Source organism: Elgaria multicarinata, chromosome 4 (assembly GCF_023053635.1).
Source record: "Elgaria multicarinata webbii isolate HBS135686 ecotype San Diego chromosome 4, rElgMul1.1.pri, whole genome shotgun sequence".
Lineage (NCBI taxonomy): Eukaryota > Metazoa > Chordata > Lepidosauria > Squamata > Anguidae > Elgaria > Elgaria multicarinata.
Genome location: NC_086174.1, coordinates 6,296,947 through 6,322,061, shown reverse-complemented (window position 1 = coordinate 6,322,061; position 25,115 = coordinate 6,296,947). Strand labels below are relative to the sequence as shown.

At 46.9% G+C, this 25,115-nt stretch overlaps 1 protein-coding gene across 1 annotated transcript in view; it reads left to right on the top strand.

Moving 5' to 3' along the window:
• Positions 1-12,879, top strand: part of PINX1 (PIN2 (TERF1) interacting telomerase inhibitor 1) — a 76,534-nt gene extending 63,655 nt beyond the window's left edge. The window contains exon 7 of the mRNA XM_063123765.1: positions 10,824-12,879. Within this exon, the coding sequence (XP_062979835.1) occupies positions 10,824-11,393 (570 nt within the window). The 3' untranslated portion in view covers positions 11,394-12,879. The remainder of the gene's footprint in view (positions 1-10,823) is intronic.
• The last annotated feature ends 12,236 nt before the right edge of the window (positions 12,880-25,115 follow it).

Sequence of the window (25,115 nt, the reverse complement as noted above, 5' to 3'; positions counted from 1 at the left end):
TCTGTTGATGGTGCTGAAATTAGTATGCGTCTTACAATCGATTGTGTCTTACAATCGAAGAAATACGGTGATAATAATGAGGGGGAAATGGCAGAGACCTCTGCCAACCTGCCCTTTTCCATTCCTGAAGTCTCTCCTTCTTTACTGAACAATTGAAGTGTCCCTCTGCTGCAGTGTGGGCTTCCTACACCCTCCCACCCGAAATTCCATCAAAGGGGACACCCCCCAAATGGCCAGTGAGTTCTGAGCATTCCCAGGGGCTGCAGAATGCTGACAGGGGTTGGGGGAGACAAAACTATGTGGGAGTTGAATTGGAATGGAGTATCGTGGAGGAGGGCATGGCTGGCAAACTGGAACAGTGAGCATGTTATTGCAGGTCCCATTTGTCCTCTTCATTGATCGTGCCGCTATGTGTTTGTTTGTCTTTAAAGAAGTAAATCCCATGTGGCCAACACGTCCTGAAAAAGAAAAATGTGACGTCCCTTGCAAGCCGAAATGCCCATCCACTGAGGCGGCGTCCCGCTCTGACTGTGCCTGATCCGTTGCTCCGTCTCTACCATCTCCCAGGCTGTCTCTGTTGGGGGCCCTGCCATTACGTGTAATTGGGTCCCATTCTCTCCCTTTCCACACAAAGACACTGCATGGTTACTTGCCCTCAGAAATGCACGGGGCGGGTGGGTGGTTCTTAGAACAGGCCCCTAAGGGAGGCTGCGGACTGCGCACCTTTAGAGATTTAGTAAGTAAGTGACGTCACTCTGTAGGGGTGAAGCCCCTGGCAGCCAATTGGCTAGTGTCACCGAGAAGCAGAACAAGCTACGGGTGGACAAAGGCAAATGCTCTTTTGGGATGCATTAATAGAAGTATAGCTTCCAAATCACGTGAGGTTCTGGTTCCTCTCCATTCGGCCCTGGTTAGGCCTCATCTAGAGTATTGCGTCCAGTTCCGGGTTCCACAATTCAAGAAGGACGCAGACAAGCTGGAGCGTGTTCAGAGGAGGGCAACCAGGATGATCAGGGGTCTGGAAACAAAGCCCTGTGAGGAGAGACTGAAAGAACTGGGCATGTTTAGCCTGGAGAAGAGAAGATTGAGGGGAGACATGAGAGCACTCTTCAAATATTTAAAAAGCTGTCACACAGAGGAGGGCCAGGATCTCTTCTCGATCCTCCCAGAGTGCAGGACACGGAATAACGGGCTCAAGTTAAAGGAAGCCATATTCCAACTGGACATCAGGAAAAACTTCCTGACTGTTAGAGCAGTACGACAATGGAACCAGTTCCCTAGGGAGGTTGTGGGCTCTCCCACACTAGAGTCATTCAAGAGGCAGCTGGACAACCCTCTGTCAGAGATGCTTTAGGGTGGATTCCTGCATTGAGCAGGGGGTTGGACTCGATGGCCTTGTAGGCCCCTTCCAACTCTGCTATTCTATGATTCTATGGACGGGTGCCAGCTGTCATTGGCTGGAACGGCTCAAATCCTAAAAAAATATAAGAAGAGCCCTGATGCTGGAGCAGACCGAGGGTCCGTCTAATCCACACGCTCTGTTCACACAGTGGCCGGCCAGCCGTTGACCAGGGACCCACAAGCAGGACACAGGTGCAACAGCACCCTAGAGAAGCAGGGCAGGCAGAGTGGGCCTAGGAAAGGTGCAGAAATGCACAGGAGTGGGCCTAGGAAAGTAAAAGCTGAGCAAGGAGAAATAGAAAAGAGCAAACCATGAAGCTGCAGAAGAGGAGAAAGAAAAGGGGAACAGGCCAGCCCAGAAAGGCAATAGGTGCAACGCAGACCTGAGCACAACTGTTTTCAAAATAGGTGTATTCCCGGCCATCTGGGCAACTGGTTTAAACATCACTGTCATGGTTTCCTTCCTTCCTCCTCTCTCCCAATTCCTTTCCTTGCGTTTCATATCATCATCACAATTAGTCCAAGTCAGGCCCTGTCTTATGATTGGTTCTTCTAAGCAGCTCTGGCAGCCTTTTGACCGAAGAGAAAGATTTATTTATTTATTTATTTATTACATTTCTATACCGCCCAATAGCCGGAGCTCTCTGGGCGGTTCACAAAAATTAAAAACATTCGAAGTATAAAACGACAGTATAAAACCCATAATATAAAATACAATATAAAAGCTCAACCAGATAAAAACAGCAGCAATGCAAAATTACAAATTTAAAACACCAAATTAAAATTTATTTATAGACTGTTAAAATGCTGGGAGAATAAAAAGGTCTTCCACCTGGCGTCTAAAAGCATATAACGTAGGTGCCAAGCGAACCTCCTTAGGGAGCTCATTCCACAGGCGGGGTGCCACAGCAGAGAAGGCCCTGAGATACCAAAAGTATGTGAACCTCCCAGAGAGCTTCGTCTATGGGGCGGTATACAAATGCAAATAATCCATCAGTCAATCAATCAGTAAAAATACCTTGAATGAATGAATGAATGAATGAATGAATGAATGAATAGTAAATGAATGATAGATGGGATGGGTGGATGAAACTGTGCCCTTGAGACAGGGAGAAGTCCAGGGAAATATGTCAAAATGGGTGAGGAAATTGGCTGCAAGATTTTCTCACCACTTTGACGTTTTTTACTGGACTGGGATGGGATGCTACTGGGCAAGTTGAGGGTGTTTATACATATATGATCAAGTAACCTAATACAAGTCCCCATATTAGCAAAACAATTGCTTAAAACTTTCACAAAAGGAAATGTTGTGATTACTACCACTGTGTCCCCCCACCCCAAATATTTTAGGACAGGCTTCTTGACCATATCAAAAACGTTTCAATATTACTTAAGTCACATCGTATCTACCCATAATCTGTCAAAGGGACACTGTGACATAAATCCATCAAGAAGGGCATGTTGATTGTATTTACATGAAGTCTGTTTTGCTAATCTGTCTTTGATAGCACAGCTCACCAGACCATTCTATTAACAAAGGAATGGAAGTGGATCCAGTTTTTATTTAGCGCCGAAATGAATGTTTGTTGTACTAAAAGCATATTTCCTTTCTAGTTGTAAATTCAATATTCCAACGAAAACTGCTTGCTCTAACAATAAGCAGTTTCTTCACAATTTCATCAGATTGCACACTCAAAAAGCATGTTCCATTTGATTACGTATTTATTTATTTATTACATTTATATACCGCCCCATAGCCGAAGCTCTCTGAGCGGTTTACAAAAGTTAAAAACAATGAACATTAAAAACATATACAAAACTTAAAACCACCAAAAGTATAAAAACAACAATAATATGTCCAGTAATTCTTAATATATAGGCTGACCCACCAGATACGTCTAAAACCAGCCTTGTCTATTCCTTACTTTGACCATTTTGAACCACTCGATCTATAGATTCCTTGCATATTGACAAGAGTCAAATACCACGGATGTGTATTTTTTTAGTCGCTTTCTTTAATCTCCACACAGGGAGAAGTTTAAAAAGCTCACATAAATGCAGATTTCTGCTATGTATCAGGGAACCAAGAGCCCCAAATCTTTCCCCATCTCACACTGTTCCCCAGATCACTCACCAAAGCTTATTCACACAGCGCATAGTTAAACTTTGGAATCTACTAACACAAGATGCAGTGATGGCCACCCATTTGGATGGCTTTAAAAGGAGGTTGGATCTATTCCAGGAAGAGAAGGCTGTCAGTGCCTGATGGTCGTGTGCTACCTCCAGTATCAGCTGCAGTAAGCCTGTGTGCACCAGTTGCTGGGGAACATGGGTGGGAGGGTGCTGTTGCACCATGTCCTGCTTTGTTGGTCCCTGGTCGACAGCTGGTTGGCCCCTGTGTGAACAGAGTGCTGGACTAGATGGACCCTCGATCTGATACAGCATCAGGGCACTTCTTAGATTCTTATGAGAAAGAAGCAGGTGGAGGAAGGTTTAAACAGGAATCAGATTCTGCAGAGAAGCAATGGCCAAGAGTTCAAGACACAAGGAGGAACGTGTACAGACTTCTCCAACCTGATGCCCTCTAGAGGTGTTAGACTACAACTCCCCCCATCCCCCCTGCTGTCAGAGGAGACATACCTACTGGAGGAGACATCCCTACCTCCAGTATCAGCGGCAGTAAGCCTGTGTGCACCAGTTGCTGGGGAATCATAGAATAGTAGAGTTGGAAGGGACCTACAAGGCCATTGAGTCCAACTCCCTGCTCAATGCAGGAATCCACCCTAAAGCATCCCTGACAGATGGCTGTCCAGCTGCCTCTTGAAGGCCTCTAGTGTGGGAGAGCCCACGACCTCCCTAGGTAACTGGTTCCATTGTCGTACTGCTCTAACAGTCAGGAAGTTTTTCCTGATGTCCAGCTGGACTCTGGCTTCCTTTAACTTGAGCCCGTTATTCCGTGTCCTGCACTCTGGGAGGATCGAGAAGCAATTCTGGCCCTCCTGTGTGTGACAACCTTTTAACCATTTGAAGAGTGCTCTCATGTCTCCCCTCAATTTTCTCTTCTCCAGGCTAAACATGGGTGGGAGGGTGCTGTTGCACCATGTCCTGCCTTGTTGGTCCATGGTTGGCCGCTGTGTGAACAGAGTGCTGGACTAGATGGATCCTCGGTCTGATCCGTCATGGTTCTTCGTATGTTCTTATGTTCAAAGCTGCCATGATCCTATCAGCTCTGACCTCCCGACAAGGAGCTGCAATTCTTTGGCCCACTAGCTCAACAATTTATCGATTCATTTACCATATTTCTAAACCACACAATAGTCAAAGTTGTCTGGGTGCAGCTCAAAAGTTAATTCCCCAAACCCTGGCAAACGCCTCTCCGACTGTCACAGCTGTTCGTTCCGTCCAGTACGTAACTATCTGTTGGTACTAGAGGAGATGGTGGTGGTGATGCCTGGTCCTTGCAGGCTTTGAAAAAGGCCTTGAAAACATACAATTTTACCGTGGCCTTCTCGTGGTATGAGTAGGCATCGTGCCATTGCTATTGCTAGTTTTATTGTTGGCTTTCGTTTTTAATTGCTGTTTCATTGTGTCGGTGTTTCTATCACTTTCAATATTTTAACTGTTTTTGTGTATTTTATTGTTGTAAGCCGCCTTGCGAGAGCTTCGTCCCAGAAAGGTCGCCAAGAAATGTTTTAAGTAAATAGATGTAGGCAGCCAGCCACCGTTCCCTCGGAATCAGGGATGTATTGTAGCAGTGTAATACGTGGCTGATTTAGGAACTGCTCTTGCCACATGGGCAAACCAGAGCATTGATTGCACAAGGTCCTGGTTCCCCTCTATTCGGCATTGGTTAAGCCTCATCTAGAGTGTTGTGTCCAGTTCTGGGCTCCACAATTCAAGAAGGATGCAGACAAGCTGGAGCGTGTTCAGAGGAGGGCAACCAGGATGATCAGGGGTCTGGAAACAAAGCCCTATGAAGGGAGACTGAAAGGACTGGGCATGTTTAGCCTGGAGAAGAGAAGATGGAGGGGAGACATGAGAGCACTCTTCAAATACTTAAAAAGTTGTCCCACAGAGGAGAGCCAGGATCCTCCCAGAGTGCAGGACATGGAATAATGGGCTCAAGTTAAAGGAAGTCTGATTCCGGCTGGACATCAGGAAAAACTTCCTAGCTGTTAGAGCGGTATGACAATGGACAGTTACCTAGGGAGGTTGTGGGCTCTCCCACACTCGAGGCCTTCAAGAGGCAGCTGGACAACCCTCTGTCAGGGATGCTTTAAGGTAGATTCTTGCAATGAGCAGGGGGTTGGACTCGATGGCCCTGTAGGCCCCTTCCAACTCTACGGTTCTATGACTCTATGATCTGCCGACGCGGCTGGTGAGGGCAGCAGCTAGGAGTACTCAGGCGCTGCCACTGCGTGGTAGCAACTCTGCTATTCTATGATTCTATGACCGAGGCCGAAAGGGCCCACCATCCTTCCCAGCGGGTGTCAAGAGGTGGCATCAATGGTGAGGGGCGCTGCAGGCATGGGGCACCGGCACCAGCAGGCTTCTAGCCCGTCGGTGGCTGGGTGCACTTGCTTGGTGCAGGTGCGGCCCAGCCTGGCAGTGGCGGCTGCGGGCCGTTCTTCCCGCCCGACGCCACCACCCGACGGGGCCTGGCAGCCGTGTTCAGCATGGCCGCCGTCGCTTCTGCTTGGTTTCCAGGTCTTCCTCGGGGAGGCCGTCATGCGAGGCGGCCAGGGAGTGTTCCTGGCACCCGCCTGCGTTTTCCAAATGATTAACGGTTCTCCATAAACGTCCCCGAAACTAAGTGTGCAAGTTTGTTTTGGGCCTGACACTGCCTTTACCTGTCTCCATGCCCGGGTAGCTCTGTGCTCAGTGGCCCGTGGTTATTAAAATTCCTCCCGACGCAGGAGTCGCTGGCCTGCGTTCCTGTTTCCCGGCACCGTGGCTTTCCCTTTGAATTCCGCCCTTCCAGCCAGGCCTGCGGGCACCGTCGGACGCCGGCTGGAAGGCAACCGGAATCCTGGCCTTTCCATTTTCAGTCCCTTCCCTCCACGCCTCGTTCGGTCGCGCGCTCGGTGAACGGCAGTTAACGTTTCTCGGCGGGGATTCGCAAAGGCAGCTTAAAAGCCCGCTTCGGTTTTGGGGAGGTGTCGTAGAGGGCTGAGCGCAGGACGGGGGTGCTCATCCGTGGTGGAGCAGGCCGTGGTGGTGGCTGCCGAGGTAATTGGCTGGAGTCGGGGGAGCGGAGACATTCATCATCATGTAACGTGTGGCGTCAGGACGGTGCTGCAGTCAGAAGGGGAAGAAAGGTGCAGGCGCGGGGGAGGAAACATTTTGCTACCCACCCACCCCCAGGCCACTGCCCAGGGGAGGCTGGTGTCTCCGACGTCAGTGGGGTCATGAGTCCACTCCGGGTTTCAGTCAGCACCCGGGGATGGCTAACTATCCCTAAATATAGGAAGGCATTCTCCTTAGCAAGGTTCAGTGTGTTCTCCCCTCCAAGCTATTAGAGGGCAGATTCAAGAAAATGCCAAAGAATATTAGACGCTGCCCCTGTAATGACGTCAAGGTGGAGTCCATCTTGCATGTACTGTTCTACTGCAGTTACTATCAAGAGGCCAGGAAAGACCTAATAGGTCCTATTATGCAGTGTTTCCCTGGCTGCTCTCCCGAGTCTCTTATGTTTATTTTATCTTCAGGGCACCAATAAGACTATTGCTGAGCAAGTGGCCACATTTTTGCATCTGGCTCTTCTCATTAGGCCACTCATGAATGTCTGATCATTATTTTAAACCTACTGATTAGCATTTTTACAGATTTTTATAGAATCATAGAATAGCGGAGTTGGAAGGGGCCTACAAGGCCATCGAGTCCAATCCCCTGCTCAATGCAGGAATCCACCCTAAAGCCTCCCTGACAGATGGTTGTCCAGCTGCCTCTTGAAGGCCTCTAGTGTGGGAGAGCCCACAACCTCACCAGGCAACTGATTCCATTGTCGTACTGCTCTAACAGTCAGGAAGTTTTTCCTGATGTCCAGCTGGAATCTGGCTTCCTTTAACTTGAGCCCGTTATTCCGTGTATCCTTTCTTTTTACCGTCATGTATTTTTTTATTAACGTCTGTGTACCTATATGCAATAATAATGGTCTGTTGACAGTAAATAAAGATTGATTGAGATTGACTGTAACCCGGAGCGGATTTGCCGCCCCACTGGCATCGGAGCCACCAGCCTCCACTCTCACCCCCTTATAGCACAATCCAAGAAACACACCCCAGAATTCCCGGTTCTTGCATTGTATAAACTTATTCGTTCTTTTCCATTGATTGGGGGGGGGGATTTCCCCCCCCCCCTTCAGAAAAATAATGGAAAAAAATTGCCAGATAAAATCAGCCTTTTAAAAATCAAGGAGCTGGATTTGAAGACGCTTAGACCAGTTGGTCTAATGCTTCCCCAATTGAAAGTACGCATTTCCACCACCGCCCCAGGCTAAAGCATGAAAGTGTGGATTTGCAGAAGTGTGCATTTTCAAATGCAAACACAAGTCTGGGAAATTGCAGACATTTCCCAAGAACTGCCTTCCTGATTTCTTTTGGGGCTGCAGACGGGACACGTTCACGTGATTTGTGAACAGGAGGGGGTGGAAATCATACATCCCGAAGGACGCTGTGTTCACCCAGAAGCATGCTGTGGAGGCCCGACGGTTGCAGGGCCTTTGAGGCAGATTTAGGGCTAATCTACACCAAGCAAGATATTCCACTATGAAAGTGGTATATAAAAGGCAGGAGCCACACCACTGCTTTATGGCAGTATTGAAGTGCACTGACAACTGTTGGGGCCCATGGACACATCCCATATGCCGCTTTCATGCCACTTTCATAGTGTTCTATCCTGCTTGGTGTAGATCTGTCAATGGACCCCACCAACTTCAGTACCGCTATAAAGCAGTCGTGTGGCTCCTGCCTTTTATATACCGCTTTCATAGTGGAATATCCTGCTTGGTGTAGACGAGCCCTTAGAGTAGCCTTCGTTGATGAGCTAAGTGAACGCTGGATGTGGAATGTAGAACAGCCTCCTGCCCTCTGTCAGAAAGCTCAGGAGGCCTCGGATGGATGCAGGATACCCAGATGGTGGGAGTAGAACGCTTTCAGTTCCATGCCATGCCATGAACTCCTTGCTAGCTGAATAAGGACACGAACCCCTGCTCCTCTGTCCAATGTGATTTTATCCTGTCTTTTGGGGCTCATGGGAGCATTTAATTATTCCACCCGTTCATGTCTCGTGGCACCCGTTGGTCTGCCCCTGATAGCCTGTCCTCCTGGCTCACCGCTTGGAAATCGCTGTGTTGAGCCCTGATTCCAAGGCGATGTTGGCTGATTAAGCCGTACAATGAGAAGGCAACTTTCTGAGAGTCCTGCACTCCAAAGACCAAGTCCGGAGAAACAAAAAAAACTTTGCACTTGAGATTCCATTAGTGTTTCTTGGGGCACTTAAAAATCTCTGGGTAAGTTCTCCCTAGGAATGCCTCTTTCTCTCTCTCTCTCTCTCTCTCTCTCTCTCTCTCTCTCTCTCTCTCTTTTAAAAAAATTTGAACTTTGCAGCCTTGAGTATTCCAGTCCCTACATTGGTCTGTGTCCAACACTTTATGCTGTTTGCTCTGCGGATTTTGTCCTGTGAAATAAAACTCTACCCCATTCCTACAGGCCTGCATAACTTGTGACCCATAAGTAAGGATGTTGGAGGAATTTTGTTGCCCTTTGCACAAAAATGTGGCCTCAAATAGCACAATTTGTGCAGAATGTACGGCCACCATTTGGCACAAATGCTTATTTGCACAAAATGTATAAAAACCCGAAAGTTGCCAGGTTTGGGGAACTTAACTGTGGCTCAGCTCCCAAATGCGAGCTGAGTCAGGGGCATTGCAGGGATCCCTAGGGCCCCAAAAGGACCAGATCCCCCCAAAATGGGTATCCCTACACCCCTACCCCCGCAAGCCAAATGCAGCTCATTTGCCATCTATTATGATCTGTTCATTTCTTTGACACCCTCCTTGGTTTTTACCTTCCCAGACAGGCGGTGAGTACAACTAGGCCTGAATTTTGGGGCAAATTCCACTGCCCGCCTGCCCCACCCCCCAGGCAGCCCCCAAATGACCAGCCAGCCAGTGGCACGTGATGAGGTCATTCAGGCAGTGGGAGCAAATTCCTGTTTAATCCCATAGCCATGGTGATGCAATGATTTAATTGAGTTAATCATGTAAGACTGCACATGCTCAGACTGTGCTGGGGGAGGGGGAGGGGAGGGTTCTTGTTGGCAAACCGTTTTATCGTTGTTCTACCATATCAGGAACGTTGAAGCAGTTGTTAACCATGGAAGGGTGGGGAGAATGGAAGGGCTAGTTGTGTGCCGTCTAACGGGGGGACCCGCAGAAGACCAACAATTCCAGGGCCTAAAATTACTTGAACAAACCATTACAGATGGGCAGCAGCAACAGGAGATCTTTCACTCTCCCTGTTGGACCAGCAGGCATGGATAACCATGACAGGGATACCCTGTCATGGACAGGGATAACCTAGCTTCAGTTGTCCATACTTTGGTAACTTCCAAATTAGATTACTGCAATGCCCTCTACATGGGGCAGCCTTTGAAGATGGTCCGGAAGCAAAATGCGGAGGCCTGATTGATAGCTGGAACAGGGAGGTCTGAGCATATAACACCGATTCTGGCCCACTTGCATTGGCTGCCTATACGTTTCCGAGCCCAATTCAAGATGCTGGTTTTAACCTATAAAGCCCTACATGGCTTGGGACCACAATACTTGACGGAACGCCTCTCCCGACATGAACTACACTCATACACTACACTCAGAATCTAAGGTCCTCCTCCGAGTGCCTACTCCGAGGGAAGCTCGGAGGATGGCAACAAGGGAGAGGGCCTTTTCGGTGGTGGCCCCCCGACTGTGGAATGATCTCCCCGATGAGGCTCACCTCGCGCCAACATTGTTATCTTTTCGGCGCCAGGTCAAGACTTTTCTCTTCTCCCAGGCATTTTAACAGCATTTAACAACATTAAGTTTGTTTTTAATGGACCCCAGAATTGTTGTTTTTATACTGTTTTTTATGTTTTTGATGGTTTTTAAATTTTGCATACTTTTAATGTTTACTATTTTTAATTGTTGTAAACCGCCCAGAGAGCTTCAGCTGTGGGGCGGTATATAAATGTAATAAATAAATAAATTATTGGGCTATGTTCAGTTTGGTAGAATGGAAGTTGTTCAAGACTATCTTGTTCCATGAGATGGTTCAGGATCGTGCACCCAAATATGTACCTTGGAACGTTCCAAACCTCCTTTTTGTGGCAGTAACTGGGTTACATTCACTGGCCTGATCTCTACCCTCCTCTCTTTCACTTCACAGGTTGATGCTACCAACCCAGACTCTCCGGAGGAAGACCCCAAAGAGGAGAATGAACCACCTGAAGAGGTGGACATGAGCAATACCGTGACCAGCGCTCTTAGCGTACAGGAGTATTTTGCCAAGCGCATGGCACAACTCAAAAAAGCCCAGCGTAGGGTCAGCAGCGTGTCAGGGGCGGCTTTGGGGTCTCAGTCTAAGAAGAAAAAGAGCCACAAACCTTCCGGGCTTGAGAATGAGGGCGGAGAACCACGGGCAACGCTTGGCTCAAGTGGGGAAGAAGTGGATGAGCCGGAAACGCAGAAGAAAAAGAAGAAGAAGAGGAAGAAGAAGAAGAAGAAGAAGAAGAATTCTCAGCACTCAGCCATTGATGGCAGTCTTACTTGCAATGTTGCCCCACAGGGCACCCAGGAGAGCGGATCCTGTTTCTTTGGAACATCTGATGAAGGAAAAGGTGACTTAGAAGATCCAAGGCCAAAGAAGAAGAAGAAGAGAAAGTACAGAAACATCGATCGGGATGCAGCGGAGGATGCCGGAAGCACTAAGCCAAAGAAGAAGAAACGTTCCAGTTAACTCAGCCCCCACCCCCCACCCCCCACCCCCGGACCGTTTGCATGACTTGAATTGTTGGCCTTTTGGCTGTAATAATGCATTAGCCAAGTATCCAAACGTACCCAGATTCAAACAAACCATCTCGGCCCATATTTGCAGTACCGTCCCAGTCCTGGAAGAATCGCCAGAAGCTCACAGACGCGGTGGAGGGGGACCGTGTCCACTCAGACCTAGTCCTACACCGTGCGCTCTTGGAGGACTAGAAACTGAAGCGGCAGCCCCCAAGCCCCTCGCTCTGGCGTTGCTCCAAAAGCAGGGTATCAGTCAACGACAAAATAGGCAAGCCGTTGCTGGGTGAGCGCCAGTCGCCACAAGCAATTCCCCCCGTGCCTTCACAGAAAAGTGATGGAATTGGTGCAGCTTGTTGCCGCCGGGGGTCCCTCTTCTGCCGAGGAGGGAACGAGAGCCGGCTCTATGTTTGCCCTCTGGCGGTTTCCACCCACCCACCCCTCACCACTTGCCCCAGTGGGCTCTAGCAGGCTTACCGGCCATGGGCACAGGCAGCATTGGGCTGGCTGGTTCAAGGCACCCTTTCAATTTCCCACAATGCACTGGAAGGCGGCCACAGGGTAGCGTCAGCAGGATGCAAGGGGTGTTGGGTGTTGATGCCAACCCAGATGCGTTGGGGGTTGGAACCCAGCACATCCGGAGGGCGCGACGTCGGGAAACGCTGGCCTAGATCCTTTGGTTCTGTACACCACCAACCCTAGGGGCCACATTTCGGTGCCTGCGTCTTTCAATTCCACAACGCGCAAACTACGAGCCGCCTTTTCTCTTAATTACGAAGTGTCGATTTACGACTTTTTTTTTTTTTTTTAAAGTGGCTTTTCCGACTTACATAAATGCTCGCGGTGACGTTAAAAGGTCATTCGCCCATTTGCAACAGGAGCGTCCCGCGGCCAGGATTTCTTGAACGATGTGCCCCCTTAGGGCATCTGTAACAGAGACCCGAAATCAATGGCGCAGCAGGGATTGGATTGGGGGGGCGGAGGGGGGGTGACGTGTGCCTGCTAATTTGTGGTCGCAATATCTGCATTCCTTCGATTTTGTGGGCACTCTTCAAAGGACCATCGCGGCACGAAAGGCAGGCGGTGAATTGCTTTTGGTGAAACGGTGGGTCATTGCCTGTTAATGCATGAATCGAACCCTGCTCTTCGACCTCGATTCTTAACTCACGATTGGCTGTTTGGGGGCGTTTGTGGTTTTCAGTTCCCCCTTGCAGCCTTCTGAAGAATGAAATAAAACGTTGGGATCGAAATCTCATTAAATGGAATTGGGGTGTGTGTGTTCGTTCTTGTTTCGCCCCGCCTCCTTCCTCTACACTTTGATCTCCCCTTGGTATCTGCGAAGTTTAACACGCAAAATGTAATTATTTTAACAAAGGCGCGTTCCAATCTCGATGGAAAATCAGGTGTCAGACGAAGAAAGTAAACAGATTAAGTATGAATAGGTGTGTCAGAAAGCTGTTGCTGGTTCGGAAAAGATCGGACAATCGCCTTGCTTGTAATGCCTCCACACGCGTAAGTACAGTACGCTGTTCTACTTTGATACATGAACTTTTAGAAGTTTTCCTACCGCCACACTCACCCACTCCCCAGTCACCTATATTCTCCCTTCTCTCAAGAAAGCAAAGCACACATTCACTGAGACCAGCCTTGTACACACCTCCAGATCTCCAAAAGTTCCCAGTGAACTAACAGCCATGGGGAAAGCCAACCAACATCAACCCAAAAAGACACACACACACACACCTGGTCCGGCGAACAGTTTACATTTTGGCAATGGGAGAAGATGACAGAAGAAAATGAAAGGCAAACGGTGGGGTGGGACTTGGTTCTGTTCTTCCTAAGGAGCCCTGCAGCCATTTACACATTGCTTTTTTGCAGCTATAATTCAGGTAAACGGTAGCTGTAGAACGTGCAAACTCATCCATGCAAATCCCTCCCAGGAAGGAATAGATTACTCCTGGATGGGCAAAACATTATGGGTGCAAACCTATGCGTGTTTAGACCGCAACAACTACAACTCTCAGCATCCCCAAGCTGGCTGGGGATGCTGGGAGTTGTAGGACTTTTGCTGTCTACACTTGCGTACGATTGCATCCGAAGTCTTCCGCCTAGTTACATCCGCCTTTTCCTTCTCCCTGTCTCCGCTGATACCATCTCTTATATTTGGAAACTGCTGTCTTAAACTCTGAACCACGTCAAATCCTTTGGCAGAAAGCCAGTCTATAAAGGTAGCCAATAAATAAATAAATGCAAAGCTAGGGTGACCATATAGGAAGCAGGACAGGGCTCCTGTATCTTTAACAGTTGTATAGAAAAGGGAATTTCAGCAAATGTCATTTGTATGCATGCAGCACCTGGTGAAATTCCCTTTTCATCGCAACAGTTAACACCTCCAGAAGCTATACTAGAGTGACCAGCTACAAAAGAGGGCAGGGCTCCTGCAGCTTTAACTGTTCTGATGAAGAGGGAATTTCACCAGGTGTTGCATGCATACAAATGACACCTGCTGAAATTCTCTTTTCTGCACAACTGTTAAAGATGCAGGAGCCCTGTCCTCCTTTCCATATGGTCACCCTATGCAAAGAGTCTCATAGCATTTTAACGGTCTAATCAGCCCTCCCCAACCAGGTTGGTTGGACTACATGTTCCATCATCCCCAGTCAGCATGGGCATGGTGGTGAGAGGTGATGGGACTTGTAGCGCAACACATCTGGAGGATGTCAGGTTGGGAAAAGCCCATCTACCTCATCACAGTCCTCTTAAGGTCCTAGAAGGCATTTGCTGCAGGCAGGCTTAACATTGCTCCCTTTCTGGAAGGAGATGAATATACACAAGTGCAATTATGAGCTCTTAAGCGGGTTGTCAGCAATGAAATCTTAATCATTTGATTGATTAATCCATTGGATTTCTATACCGCCCAATTGCCGAAACTCCGGAGGCAGTTCACAACAACTGAAATCACAAAACACATAATAAAATATAAATGGTAATAAAATATAAATGGTTAAAACCACAGGATGAAAAGTACAAACCAAAATAAAACCTAGCAGCAATGCAGAGATTTAAAATTCAATTACATATTTTAAAAAAGCAGAGCTAAAAGACTGAAATGCCTGGGGAAATAATTTTTTAAAAAGGCCTTCACCTGAGGCTGGAAAGAGTACAAGGTAGGCACCAGGTTGGCCTCTCTGGGAAGGTGATTCTATAGGCAGGGTGCCACAGCAGAAAAAGCCCACTTCTTCATGACTTCTGTGCATCACATGTATGCGCTCTGTGCCTGTGCAAAGCCTCATTTCGGGAAATGTTTTCGGGGAGGGGAAACCGGTTCCCACCTTTCCTTCAGTTCTCTTTTGACTGCCACAGCGGTTTGCCTCCATAGGTGTGCGCAGTGCATTTCATTAGAGTGTGCATTCAGGGAATTTTTTTAAAGGCAAACATTTACTGAATACCCAATGAAAAAGGACATTAATTTTATTCATTGATTTATTAAACACTGTAGACACTGACGCCCTACTCCTGGCAGGGAGGCTCCCAGCAGAGCGATTCCTTTTCGTTCCTGCTGCCAGGAGCAATCGGAGGCAGCGGTTCTTAGGCATGGCGGTAAAGCAGCTGGAGGGCCATTCCCACCACGTCTGGATCCCCCTCAGCATCCCTAGTCAATGCCCCCCGCTCAATTTGGTGTTTATTGCTTAGGCCTCAGCTAGAGTATTGCGTCCAGTTCTGGGCTCCACAATTCAAGAAGGATGCAGACAAGCTGGAGCATGTTCAGAAGAGGGCAACCAGGATGATTTATTTATTTATTTATTTTTATTTATTTATTACATTTTTATACCGCCCAATAGCCGAAGCTCTCTGGGCGGTTCACAAAAACTAAAACCACAGTAAAACACCCAACAGGTTAAAACACAATTACGAAATACAGTATAAAAAGCGCAACCAGGATAAAACCACACAGCAAAGTTGATATAAGATTAAAATACAGAGTTAAAACAGTAAAATTTAAATTTAAGTTAAAATTAAGTGTTAAAATACTGAGTGAATAAAAAGGTCTTCAGCTGGCGACGAAAGCAGTACAGTGTAGGCGCCAGGCGGACCTCTCTGGGGAGCTCGTTCCACAACCGGGGTGCCACAGCGGAGAAGGCCCTGGGCTTTGTTTCCAGGGGTATGGAAACAAAGCCCTATGAAGAGAGACTGAAAGAACTGGGCATGTTTAGCCTGGAGAAGAGAAGATGGAGGGGAGACATGACAGCACTCTTCAAATACTGGAAAGGTTGTCACACAGAGGAGGGCCAGGATCTCTTCTCGATCCTCCCAGAGTGCAGGACACGGAATAACGGGCTCAAGTTAAAGGAAGCCAGATTCCAGCTGGACATCAGGAAAAACTCCCTGACTGTTAGAGCAGTACGACAATGGAATCAGTTCCCTAGGGAGGTTGTGGGCTCTCCCACACTAGAGGCCTTCAAGAGGCAGCTGGACAGCCAACTGTCAGGGATGCTTTAGGGTGGATTCCTGCACTGAGCAGGGGGTTGGACTCGATGGCCTTGTAGGCCCCTTCCAACTCTGCTATTCTATGATTCTGTGAGACACACCCAGCACACCTCTTGCAAATCAAATCAAATCGTTCTTTATTACAGTCGCAGACCAGCAAAACCAACACCAAAATATGCAAAGGAGAGATAAAAAGTGACATAAAAACAAAATACAGCTTCGTGAGTGACTTCTCTCGGAAGGATTGCAGCGTTATTTTTCATTGAGGTCATGAGAAACTTAGAGACTCTTTCAGTAATACGGGAGGACACATCTCTTAAACAGATTAATACCAACGTTGTGGGGTTACATCCAGAGAAGGCTGTTAATAAAGGAAAGATGAACCTTTTTTCTGCATGCCTCATACATATTACAATGCAAAATGACATGTTCAACAGATTCTATTGCTCCAGAACCACAGGGACATATCCATTCATTAACCGGAATTTTACTACATCGTCCTTCTAGTAATGCTGATAGCAACACAACGGTTAAAGCATACAGATACGAAGCTGCAGTGAGTCCATAGTTATTAAGATTATTGTAGAGCAGTGGAGAGCTAGATTTGTTAACAGCAGTTCTTAAATGCTGTAGAGCTAGATCTACTAGTCTTTGAACAACAAGAGATTGGGCTTCTGGAACCCATAGTTGCCCACAGCTTCCACAGAGAAGCCCAGCCTAATTGGCTTCTTCTCCATCTCTTGCGCATACCTATGGTTGCCTCACGGGGAACTTCTGCTCCTTTGAGCATTGGCTTTTTCAAGTATTTTCTGAGGATTTGGACTGTTTTCACCATTCCTGTTGTCTTTCTTATTATTACTCTCTGGGTTTTTTTTAAAAAAATCTTTCTCTTTCTACTTTGTCTATTTGTGAATAAGTGTTGTGTTTCTCAGAAAACTCTTGCTAAGTAATCCACAAAACTTTTATTAAACACCAAACATCTCTTCTACCTGAAGAGAGTCTAATCACTTGGAAACGTCCCCCTAGGCAAAACTATGCACACTAAGCAAGACAATTGTCCACACAAGAAGAATAGGAAGGCTCTTCCCAAATGCCCGAAACTTCAGAGAGCCTGGTGCGGAGGCAGGTTCTGGTGTAATTGAACTGACTTTCTCACACCTTCCTTCCACCCTGTGCGTTCGAGCTACTGGCGGACCCTAGCTTGTCGGGACGCTCACCTCCGAAAGAAACCTCACTTCCCACTGAGTGTGTAAGATTTGGCCTTGAGGAGATAAGCTCTGGAGAGGGCTGACTCCCAACTGGGGAATCGCCCGTGAGAGCTTCATCCCTCACTGGTACAGGTAGTTTGGGGGTGCTCTTGGATCCAGAACTGTCACTTGAGGCACAGGTGAACTCAGTGGCAAAGAGCACCTTTTATCAGCTCAGGCTGATATACCAACTACGCCCTTATCTGGACAGAGATAGCCTAGCTACAGTTATCCATGCTCTGATAACCTCTCGTTTAGATTACTGCAATGCGTTATACGTGGGGCTGCCTTTGAAAACGGTCCGGAAGCTTCAACTGGTGCAAAACAGGGCAGCACGCTTACTAACAGGGACTGGCCGATGAGACCACATTACGCCAGTCCTTTTCCAGCTTCATTGGCTGCCAGTCCAGGTCTGGGCCGATTCAAAGTGCTGGTATTAACATTTAAAGCCCTAAATGGCTTGGGGCCAGACTATCTGAAGGAACGCCTCCTCCCATATGTACCTGCCCGGACCCTAAGGTCATCCTCAGGGGTCCTTCTCCATGAGCCCCTGCCAAAGGAAGTGAGGCAGGTGGCTACCAGGAGGAGGGCCTCCTCTGCTGTGGCACCCCGGCTGTGGAATGAGCTCCCTAAGGAGGTTCGCTTGGCACCTACATTATATGCTTTTAGACGCCAGGTGAAGACCTTTTTATTCTCCCAATATTTTAACAATCTATAAATTTTAAATAACATGGTTTTAAATTTGTAATTTTGCATTGCTGCTGTTTTGTTTTTATCTGGTTGAGCTTTTATATTGTATTTTATATTATGGTTTTATACTGTTGTTTTATATTTTGAATGGTTTTAATTTTTGTGAACCGCCCAGAGAGCTCTGGCTATTGGGCGGTATAGAAAGAAATGAAATAAATAAATAAATAAATAAATAAATAAATATCTTCTAGTTCTGAATCTGATTCTGATTGATTACTTGAAACATCTTCTTCCAAAACAGGGGCAGTAGGGTTAGACATGACAATAAGAAGCGTCCGCTTATGGCACTCAAGGTGCCATTTAGGAAGTGTGTGAAGTGTGGAAATAACCTTCCACCTTCAGATGGACACTCTCATTATGTTTGCTCTGTTTATGGGGAGCCCATCAAGTTGAATTTTGTCATCATTGCCAGGGCTTCTCTGAGCAAACACGCCACCACCATTCAGGGCAATCCCTCGCAGTAGCTGCTGCTAAGTAAATCTCTAAAAGGGCTAAAGAGCATAAGTCAGGGACTGACACACACCCCCAAAGGAAAAAGAAGGGGTTCTTGAGCAGACACAAGCCAAGGAGCTGCCACCCACCACCACCACCATTGATGGACCCCCCTGTTAGGGTTTTGCCGCAATGGACATCAAGGCATTTGACACCGAGACCAGAACCATAGAATCATAGAACCATAGAAGAGTAGAGTTGGAAGAGGCCTATAAGAATGTGTCCAATCCCCTGCTCAGTTCAGGAATCCAAAAGCAAAAGCATCCAATGAAGCGAAAAGAAGGGAGAAACGAATTCTCAGGATGCTGAACTTTTTATTTGCAGTTTGTAAAGCCGGATGCGTTTCGGCCCATATCTTTTCAAGGCAGGGGTTTATAGGAAGATGTCTGCAAAGAACTTATCAACAGAATGTCTTTCTCTGATAATAGCAACTGATAAAGACGTTCTGTTGATAAGAGGATCTTTGCAGACATCTTCCTACAAACCCCTCTCTTGAAAAGATATGGCCCGATACACATCGGGCTTTACAACCTACAAATAAAATGTTCAGCATCCTGAGAATTCGTTTCTCCTTTTTTTTCCACTTCAGTGCAGGAATCCACTTAAAGCATCCCTGACAGATGACTGTCCAGCTGCCTCTTGAATGCCTCTAGCGTGGGAGAGCCCACCACCTCCCTAGGTAACTGATTCCATTGTCGTACTGCTCTAACCGGAAGTTTTTCCTGATGTCCAGCGGGAATCTGGCTTCCTTTAACTTGAGCCCGTTATTCCGTATCCTGCACTCTGGGAGGATCAAGAAGAGATCCTGGCCCTCCTCTATGTGACAACCTTTCAAGTATTTGAAGAGTGCTCTCATGTCTCCCCTCCATCTTCTCTTCTCCAGGCTAAACATGCCCAGTTCTTTCAGTCTCCCTTCATAGGGCTTTGTTTCCAGACCCCAGATCATCCTCATTGTAGCCTCAGTGTCAGAGGGCGAAATAAGGGACACTTCACAGACAGCATTCACTTGCCTCTCTTCCTTTGGCAGGGGCTCACAGAAAAAAGCCCCCAAAGTCTTCTTGGGGGTCCAGGCAAGCACATACCTTTTAAGAGGCACCCCATCCTGCATGAGCACAAAGGAAAAGCACCTTTTAAAGATGGCTCTTGCATCTACAAGGTAGTACCAAAGTATTTTTAATAAACTTTGCTGCCCAATTAATCAGGAACAAACAAGGAATGGATGCTGCATGAAATTGCTAGGTCTTTACTATCCAATCTGTGATTGGATAGTATAGACCTAGGCCATAGCTAGACCTAAGGTTTATCCCAGGATCATCCTGGGTTCATCCCTGCCTGAGCGCTGGATGCCCTGTGTGGCACTTAGATGAACAGGTTTGACCCCAGGACAATCCTGGGATAAACCTTAGGTCTAGCTACAGCCATAGTGTTTTGTTACGGGATCCATTCCTTCTTTGTTCCTTCAATGAGGGCTCTTCCCCTTATTTGTAGCCCAATTAATCAGGGCATCCTTTTACTGGTTCAAAGGGTTTCTTTCTTTTTAATCAATTGATCTAACTCGTCAATCAGTTTAAGGCTGCAGTCCTATGCACACATTCCTGGGAGTAATCCCCTTTGAATCCAGGACAACTTCTCAGCCGGCAAACGTAGGATTGTGCTGCAAATGTTGAAGCTTTAGTACATGTGGTTTAAATTGAAATCACCAAGGATGAGGAGGGACATAGTGGTCTTTCAAATATGTAGGGCTTAAGCCCATGATGGTAAAAAAACATTACAGCATACTGAGTTGAATAACATAAATATTCGTGTTATTACTAAAACATCCTTTTCAGATATTTAACAGAGTGTGAGAACACCATATTGTCACATAGAATCATAGAATAGAAGAGTTGGAAGGGGCCTACAAGGCCATCGCATTCAACCCCCTGCTCAATGCAGGAATCCACCCTAAAGTTCTCATCCTGACAACAATCTGTCAGGGATGCTTTAGGGTGGATTCCTGCATTGAGCAGGGGGTTGAATGCGATGGCCTTGTAGGCCCCTTCCAACTCTGCTATTCTATGATTCTATGAAAGCATCCCTGCCTGACAGATGCTTGTCCAGCTGCCTCTTGAAGGCGTATAGTGTGGGAGAGCCCACAACCTCCCTAGGTAACTGATTCCATTGTCGTACTGCTCTAACAGTCAGGAAGTTTTTCCTGATGTCCAGCCGGAATCTGGCTTCCTTTAACTTGAGCCCGTTATTCCGTGTCCTGCACTCTGGGGGGATCGAGAAGAGATCCTGGCCCTCCTCTGTGTGACAACCTTTTAAGTATTTGAAGAGTGCTCTCATGTCTCCCCTCCGTCTTCTCTTCTCCAGGATAAACATGCCCAGTTCTTTCAGTCTCTCTTTGTTTCCAAAGCCCTATGAAGAGAGACTGAAAGCCACTTCTAATAGTGTGAAGGGATTTTTCTTTATATCAGTAGCCAAAATAAAAGGTCTCAACAGAATCTCCTGAGAAAATTGGCCCCATAATTTAATCAACTCAATTTTAGTTGATTTACCAATTTCACTGATTAGAGGTCATAGCCCCTAATTCTTGTTGCCATAGTTCTTTAACTTCCATGGCCAGTGGTGTATATATATATATTTTCTCCCTCTTTTCCTCTTCCTTTTCTACAACATTTTTGTCATTAGGTATTACTATGTCAATGAGGTATGTGTGTTTTTCTTTTTTTGTCTATAACTGTTTTGTCTGGTTAATTGCAAGTTATTGTCTTGTCCTTAGGAATTGTTCTGTCCCAGCATATTTTATGATCTCCATTTTCAAAGATTGTTTCGGGTGAGTATGTATAGTATGGTGTAGGTTGTTTGATGAGGTTGGATTTGATGGCCAGTTGTTGGTGAATTATTTTTGCAGCTGTATTGTGTCAGTCCATATAATACATTCTTGCCAGAATTTTACATCCTCCTGTTACATAGTCTATTGTTTCGTGAAATTGATGACATTTCTTACATGAATCTGTTGTTACACTGTTATCTTTTATGATGTATTTTTAGTAGTTATTGGTTGCTATAACTTGATCTTGTATGGGTATTAGGAATAGTTCTGTATTATGAGTTCTGTATTATGTTGGGAGGAGAGCAATGACAAATCTTGATAAAATAGCTAAGAGCAGAGACACCACACTGACAACAAAGGTCCGCAGAGTTAAAGCAATGGTATTCCCCGTAGTAACCTATGGCTGCGAGAGCTGGACCATAAGGAAGGCTGAGCGAAGGAAGATAGATGCTTTTGAACTGTGGTGTTGGAGGGAAATTCTGAGAGTGCCTTGGACTGCAAGAAGATCAAACCAGTCCATACTCCAGGAAATAAAGCCAGACTGCTCACTTGAGGGAATAATGGAACAACTGTTAGGTGGATTCACAGTTGGCTACAGAATCGGACTCAAAGAGTACTTATCAATGGAACTTCCTCAAACTGGGGAGAGGCAACGAGTGGGGTGCCGCAGGGCTCAGTCCTGGGCCCAGTGCTCTTCAACATTTTTATTAATGATTTGGACGAGGAGGTGCAGGGAACGCTTATCAAATTTGCAGATGACACAAATTGGGTGGGATAGCTAATACCTTGGAAGACAGAAACAAACTTCAAAGTGATCTTGATAGGCTGGAGTGCTGGGCTGAAAACAACAGAATGACATTTAACAGGAATAAATGCCAAGTTCTACATCTAGGAAATAGAAACCACATGCACAGTTACAAGATGGGGGATAGTTAGCTCAGCAATACTACAAATGAGAAGGATCTTGGAATTGTTGTAGATCACAAGCTGAATATAAGCCAACAGTGCAATATGGCTACAAGAAAGGCAAATGCTATTTTGGGCTGCATTAATAGAAGTAGAGCTTCCAAATCACGTGAGGCACTGGTCCCTCTCTATTCGGCCCTGGTTAGGCCTCATCTAGAGTATTGCATACAGTTCTGGGCTCCACAATTCAAGAAGGACGCAGACAAGCTGGAGCGTGTTCAGAGGAGGGCAATCAGGATGATCAGAGGTCTAGAAACAAAGCCCTATGAAGAGAGACTGAAAGAACTGGGCATGTTTAGCCTGGAGGAGAGAAGATTGAGGGGAGACATGACAGCACTCTTCAAATACTTAAAAGGTTGTCACACAGAGAAGAGCCAGGATCTCTTCTCGATCCTCCCAGGGTGCAGGACATGGAATAACGGGCTCAAGTTAAAGGAAGCCAGATTCCAGCTGAATATCAGGAAAAACTTCCTGACTGTTAGAGCAGTATGACAATGGAATCAGTTACCTAGGGAGTTTGTGGGCTCTCCCACACTCGAGGCCTTCAAGAGGCAGCTGGACAACCATCTGTCAGGGATGCTTTAAGGTGGATTCCTGCATTGAGCAGGGGGTTGGACTTGATGGCCTTGTAGGTCCCTTCTAACTCTGCTATTCTATGATTCTATGATATTAAAGGCAAAACTGAAGTACTTTGGCCACATAATGAGAAGACAGGGCACCCTGGAGAATATGCTGATGCTAGGGAAAGTGGAAGGCAAAAGGAAGAGAGGCCGACCAAGGGCAAGATGGAGGGATGATATTCTGGAGGTGACAGACTTGGCCTTGGGGGAGCTAGAGGTGGCGACGGCCGACAGAAAGCTCTGGCGTGGGCTGGTCCATGAAGTCACGAAGAGTCAGAAGTGACTGAACGAATAAACAACAACGTTGTGTTGTAATGCTTCCCATATATTATTATTATTATTATTATTATTATTATTATTATTATTATTATTATTATTGGGCATTGCCTCTCCCTCAGCGGCCATGCTGCAGCCAATCTAACAGGCTGCAATAGAAGGAGAGAGAAAAAGGAGAGACACTCAGTTGGTCAGCTGAAAGACCAACCAGCTTCTCCTCTCTTTGAATGTGTTTCCTTCCCAGCTGGTTATGCCAAGAAGACCAGCTCTGTCAGGCTGCTTTACAGCTTTATATCTGATCATTACTAGAACCATATCATAACATCTACAAGTGGCACCTGAGTTTTCTTGCTATCCTTTCCCTGCCTCATCCCTTCCGCCTTTGGTGTCGTGTCTGTTTCGAATGTACACCTAGGAAAAGGAACTGTGTCTTTGATTGATCTATAAGCAGGGCCGGTGCTACCATAGAGGCCACTCTAGAAGCTCACAGCCAACGTGTCCCCAGCGCCCCTCTCAGCTTGGTGCTCTTGGCGGCCGCCTGAGTGGCCTCTATGGTAGCACCGGCCCTGGTGGTGCGGTAATAAAAGGGTTGGTCTTATAAACTTGGAAGGAACAAGGTCAACTCTCCATTGAACCTTAAACCTCACTGGGTGAGTCTGACCAACCACTCTCCCCCCCTGCTCCCCCCTTTTTTTCTGCGTCTCAGTTTAACCAACCTCACAAGGTTGTTGTGAAGATAAATGCAGGGAGAGGGATAAAAATGTCATTTTATAAAAGCACATGCAGCTGATAAACGTTCCTCACTATTAAGAGAAAAGCTCGTCTTTTGCCATCCCGTCACAGTAGATTGGCCTCATGTGGCGCAGAGCGGTAAAGCAGCAGAAACTCCCCCCCAGCCTGAGTTCGATCCCAGCGGAAGCTGGTTTCAGGCAGCCGGCTCAGGTCGACTCCGCCTTCCATCCTCCTGAGGTTGGTAAAATGAGTACCCAGTTAGCTGGGGGAAAGGTAATAACGGCCGGGGAAGGCAACGGCAAACCACCCTGCTATAAGGCCTGCCAAGAAAACGTCAGCGAAAGCTGGCGTCCCTCCAAGAGTCAGCAATGACTCAGTGCTTGCACGAGAGGTTCCTTTCCTTCCACAGTAGATTAAAAAAAAAGCCACACAATTATTAGTTATTATTAGTAATAATTGAGAGAGAGAGAGAGAGAGAGAGAGAGAGAGAGAGAGAGAGAGAGAGAGAGAGAGGTGGATTTCTAGAACCCAGGGTCATTCAGGGAAGCTGATTGCTGAAAGGTTCAGGACAGATCATAGAATTCCATATGGAAACAAGGCCATCAAGTCCCTGCTCAGTGCAGGAATCCACCCTAAAGCATCCCTGACAGAGGGTTGTCCAGCTGCCTCTTGAAGGCCTCTAGTGTGGGAGAGCCCACAACCTCCCTAGGTAACTTATTCCATTGTCATACTGCTCTAACAGTCAGGAAGTTTTTCCTGACGTCCAGCCGGAATCTGGCTTACTTTAACTTGAGCCCGTTATTCCGTGTCCTTCACTCTGGGAGGATCGAGAAGAGATCCTGGCCCTCCTCTGTGTGACAACCTTTTACGTATTTGAAGAGTGTCTCCCTTCAATCTTCTCTTCTCCAGGCTAAACAGGCCCAGTTCTTTCAGTCTCTCTTCATAGGGCTTTTTTTCCAGACCCCTGATCATCCTGGTTGCCCTCCTCTGAACACGCTCCAGCTTGTCTGCGTCCTTCTTGAATTGTGGAGCCCAGAACTGGACGCAGTACTCTAGATGAGACCAACAGCACACCAGTTGCTGTTGGTCATGTCCTTGTGGTTACCCACAGGCAGCTGGTTGGTCACTGTGTGAACAGAATGCTAGCAGAGGAACTCAGCGGCGATTCCTTTCTCCATTCTCTGCAGCACCCGGTATATTTTTTGGTTGACTAGGAGGATGTCATTTGGAGAAGGAGGAAGATAGGAATAGCTTTGCAGCCCCGTCCAAGTTTGCTCAGCGAAGAA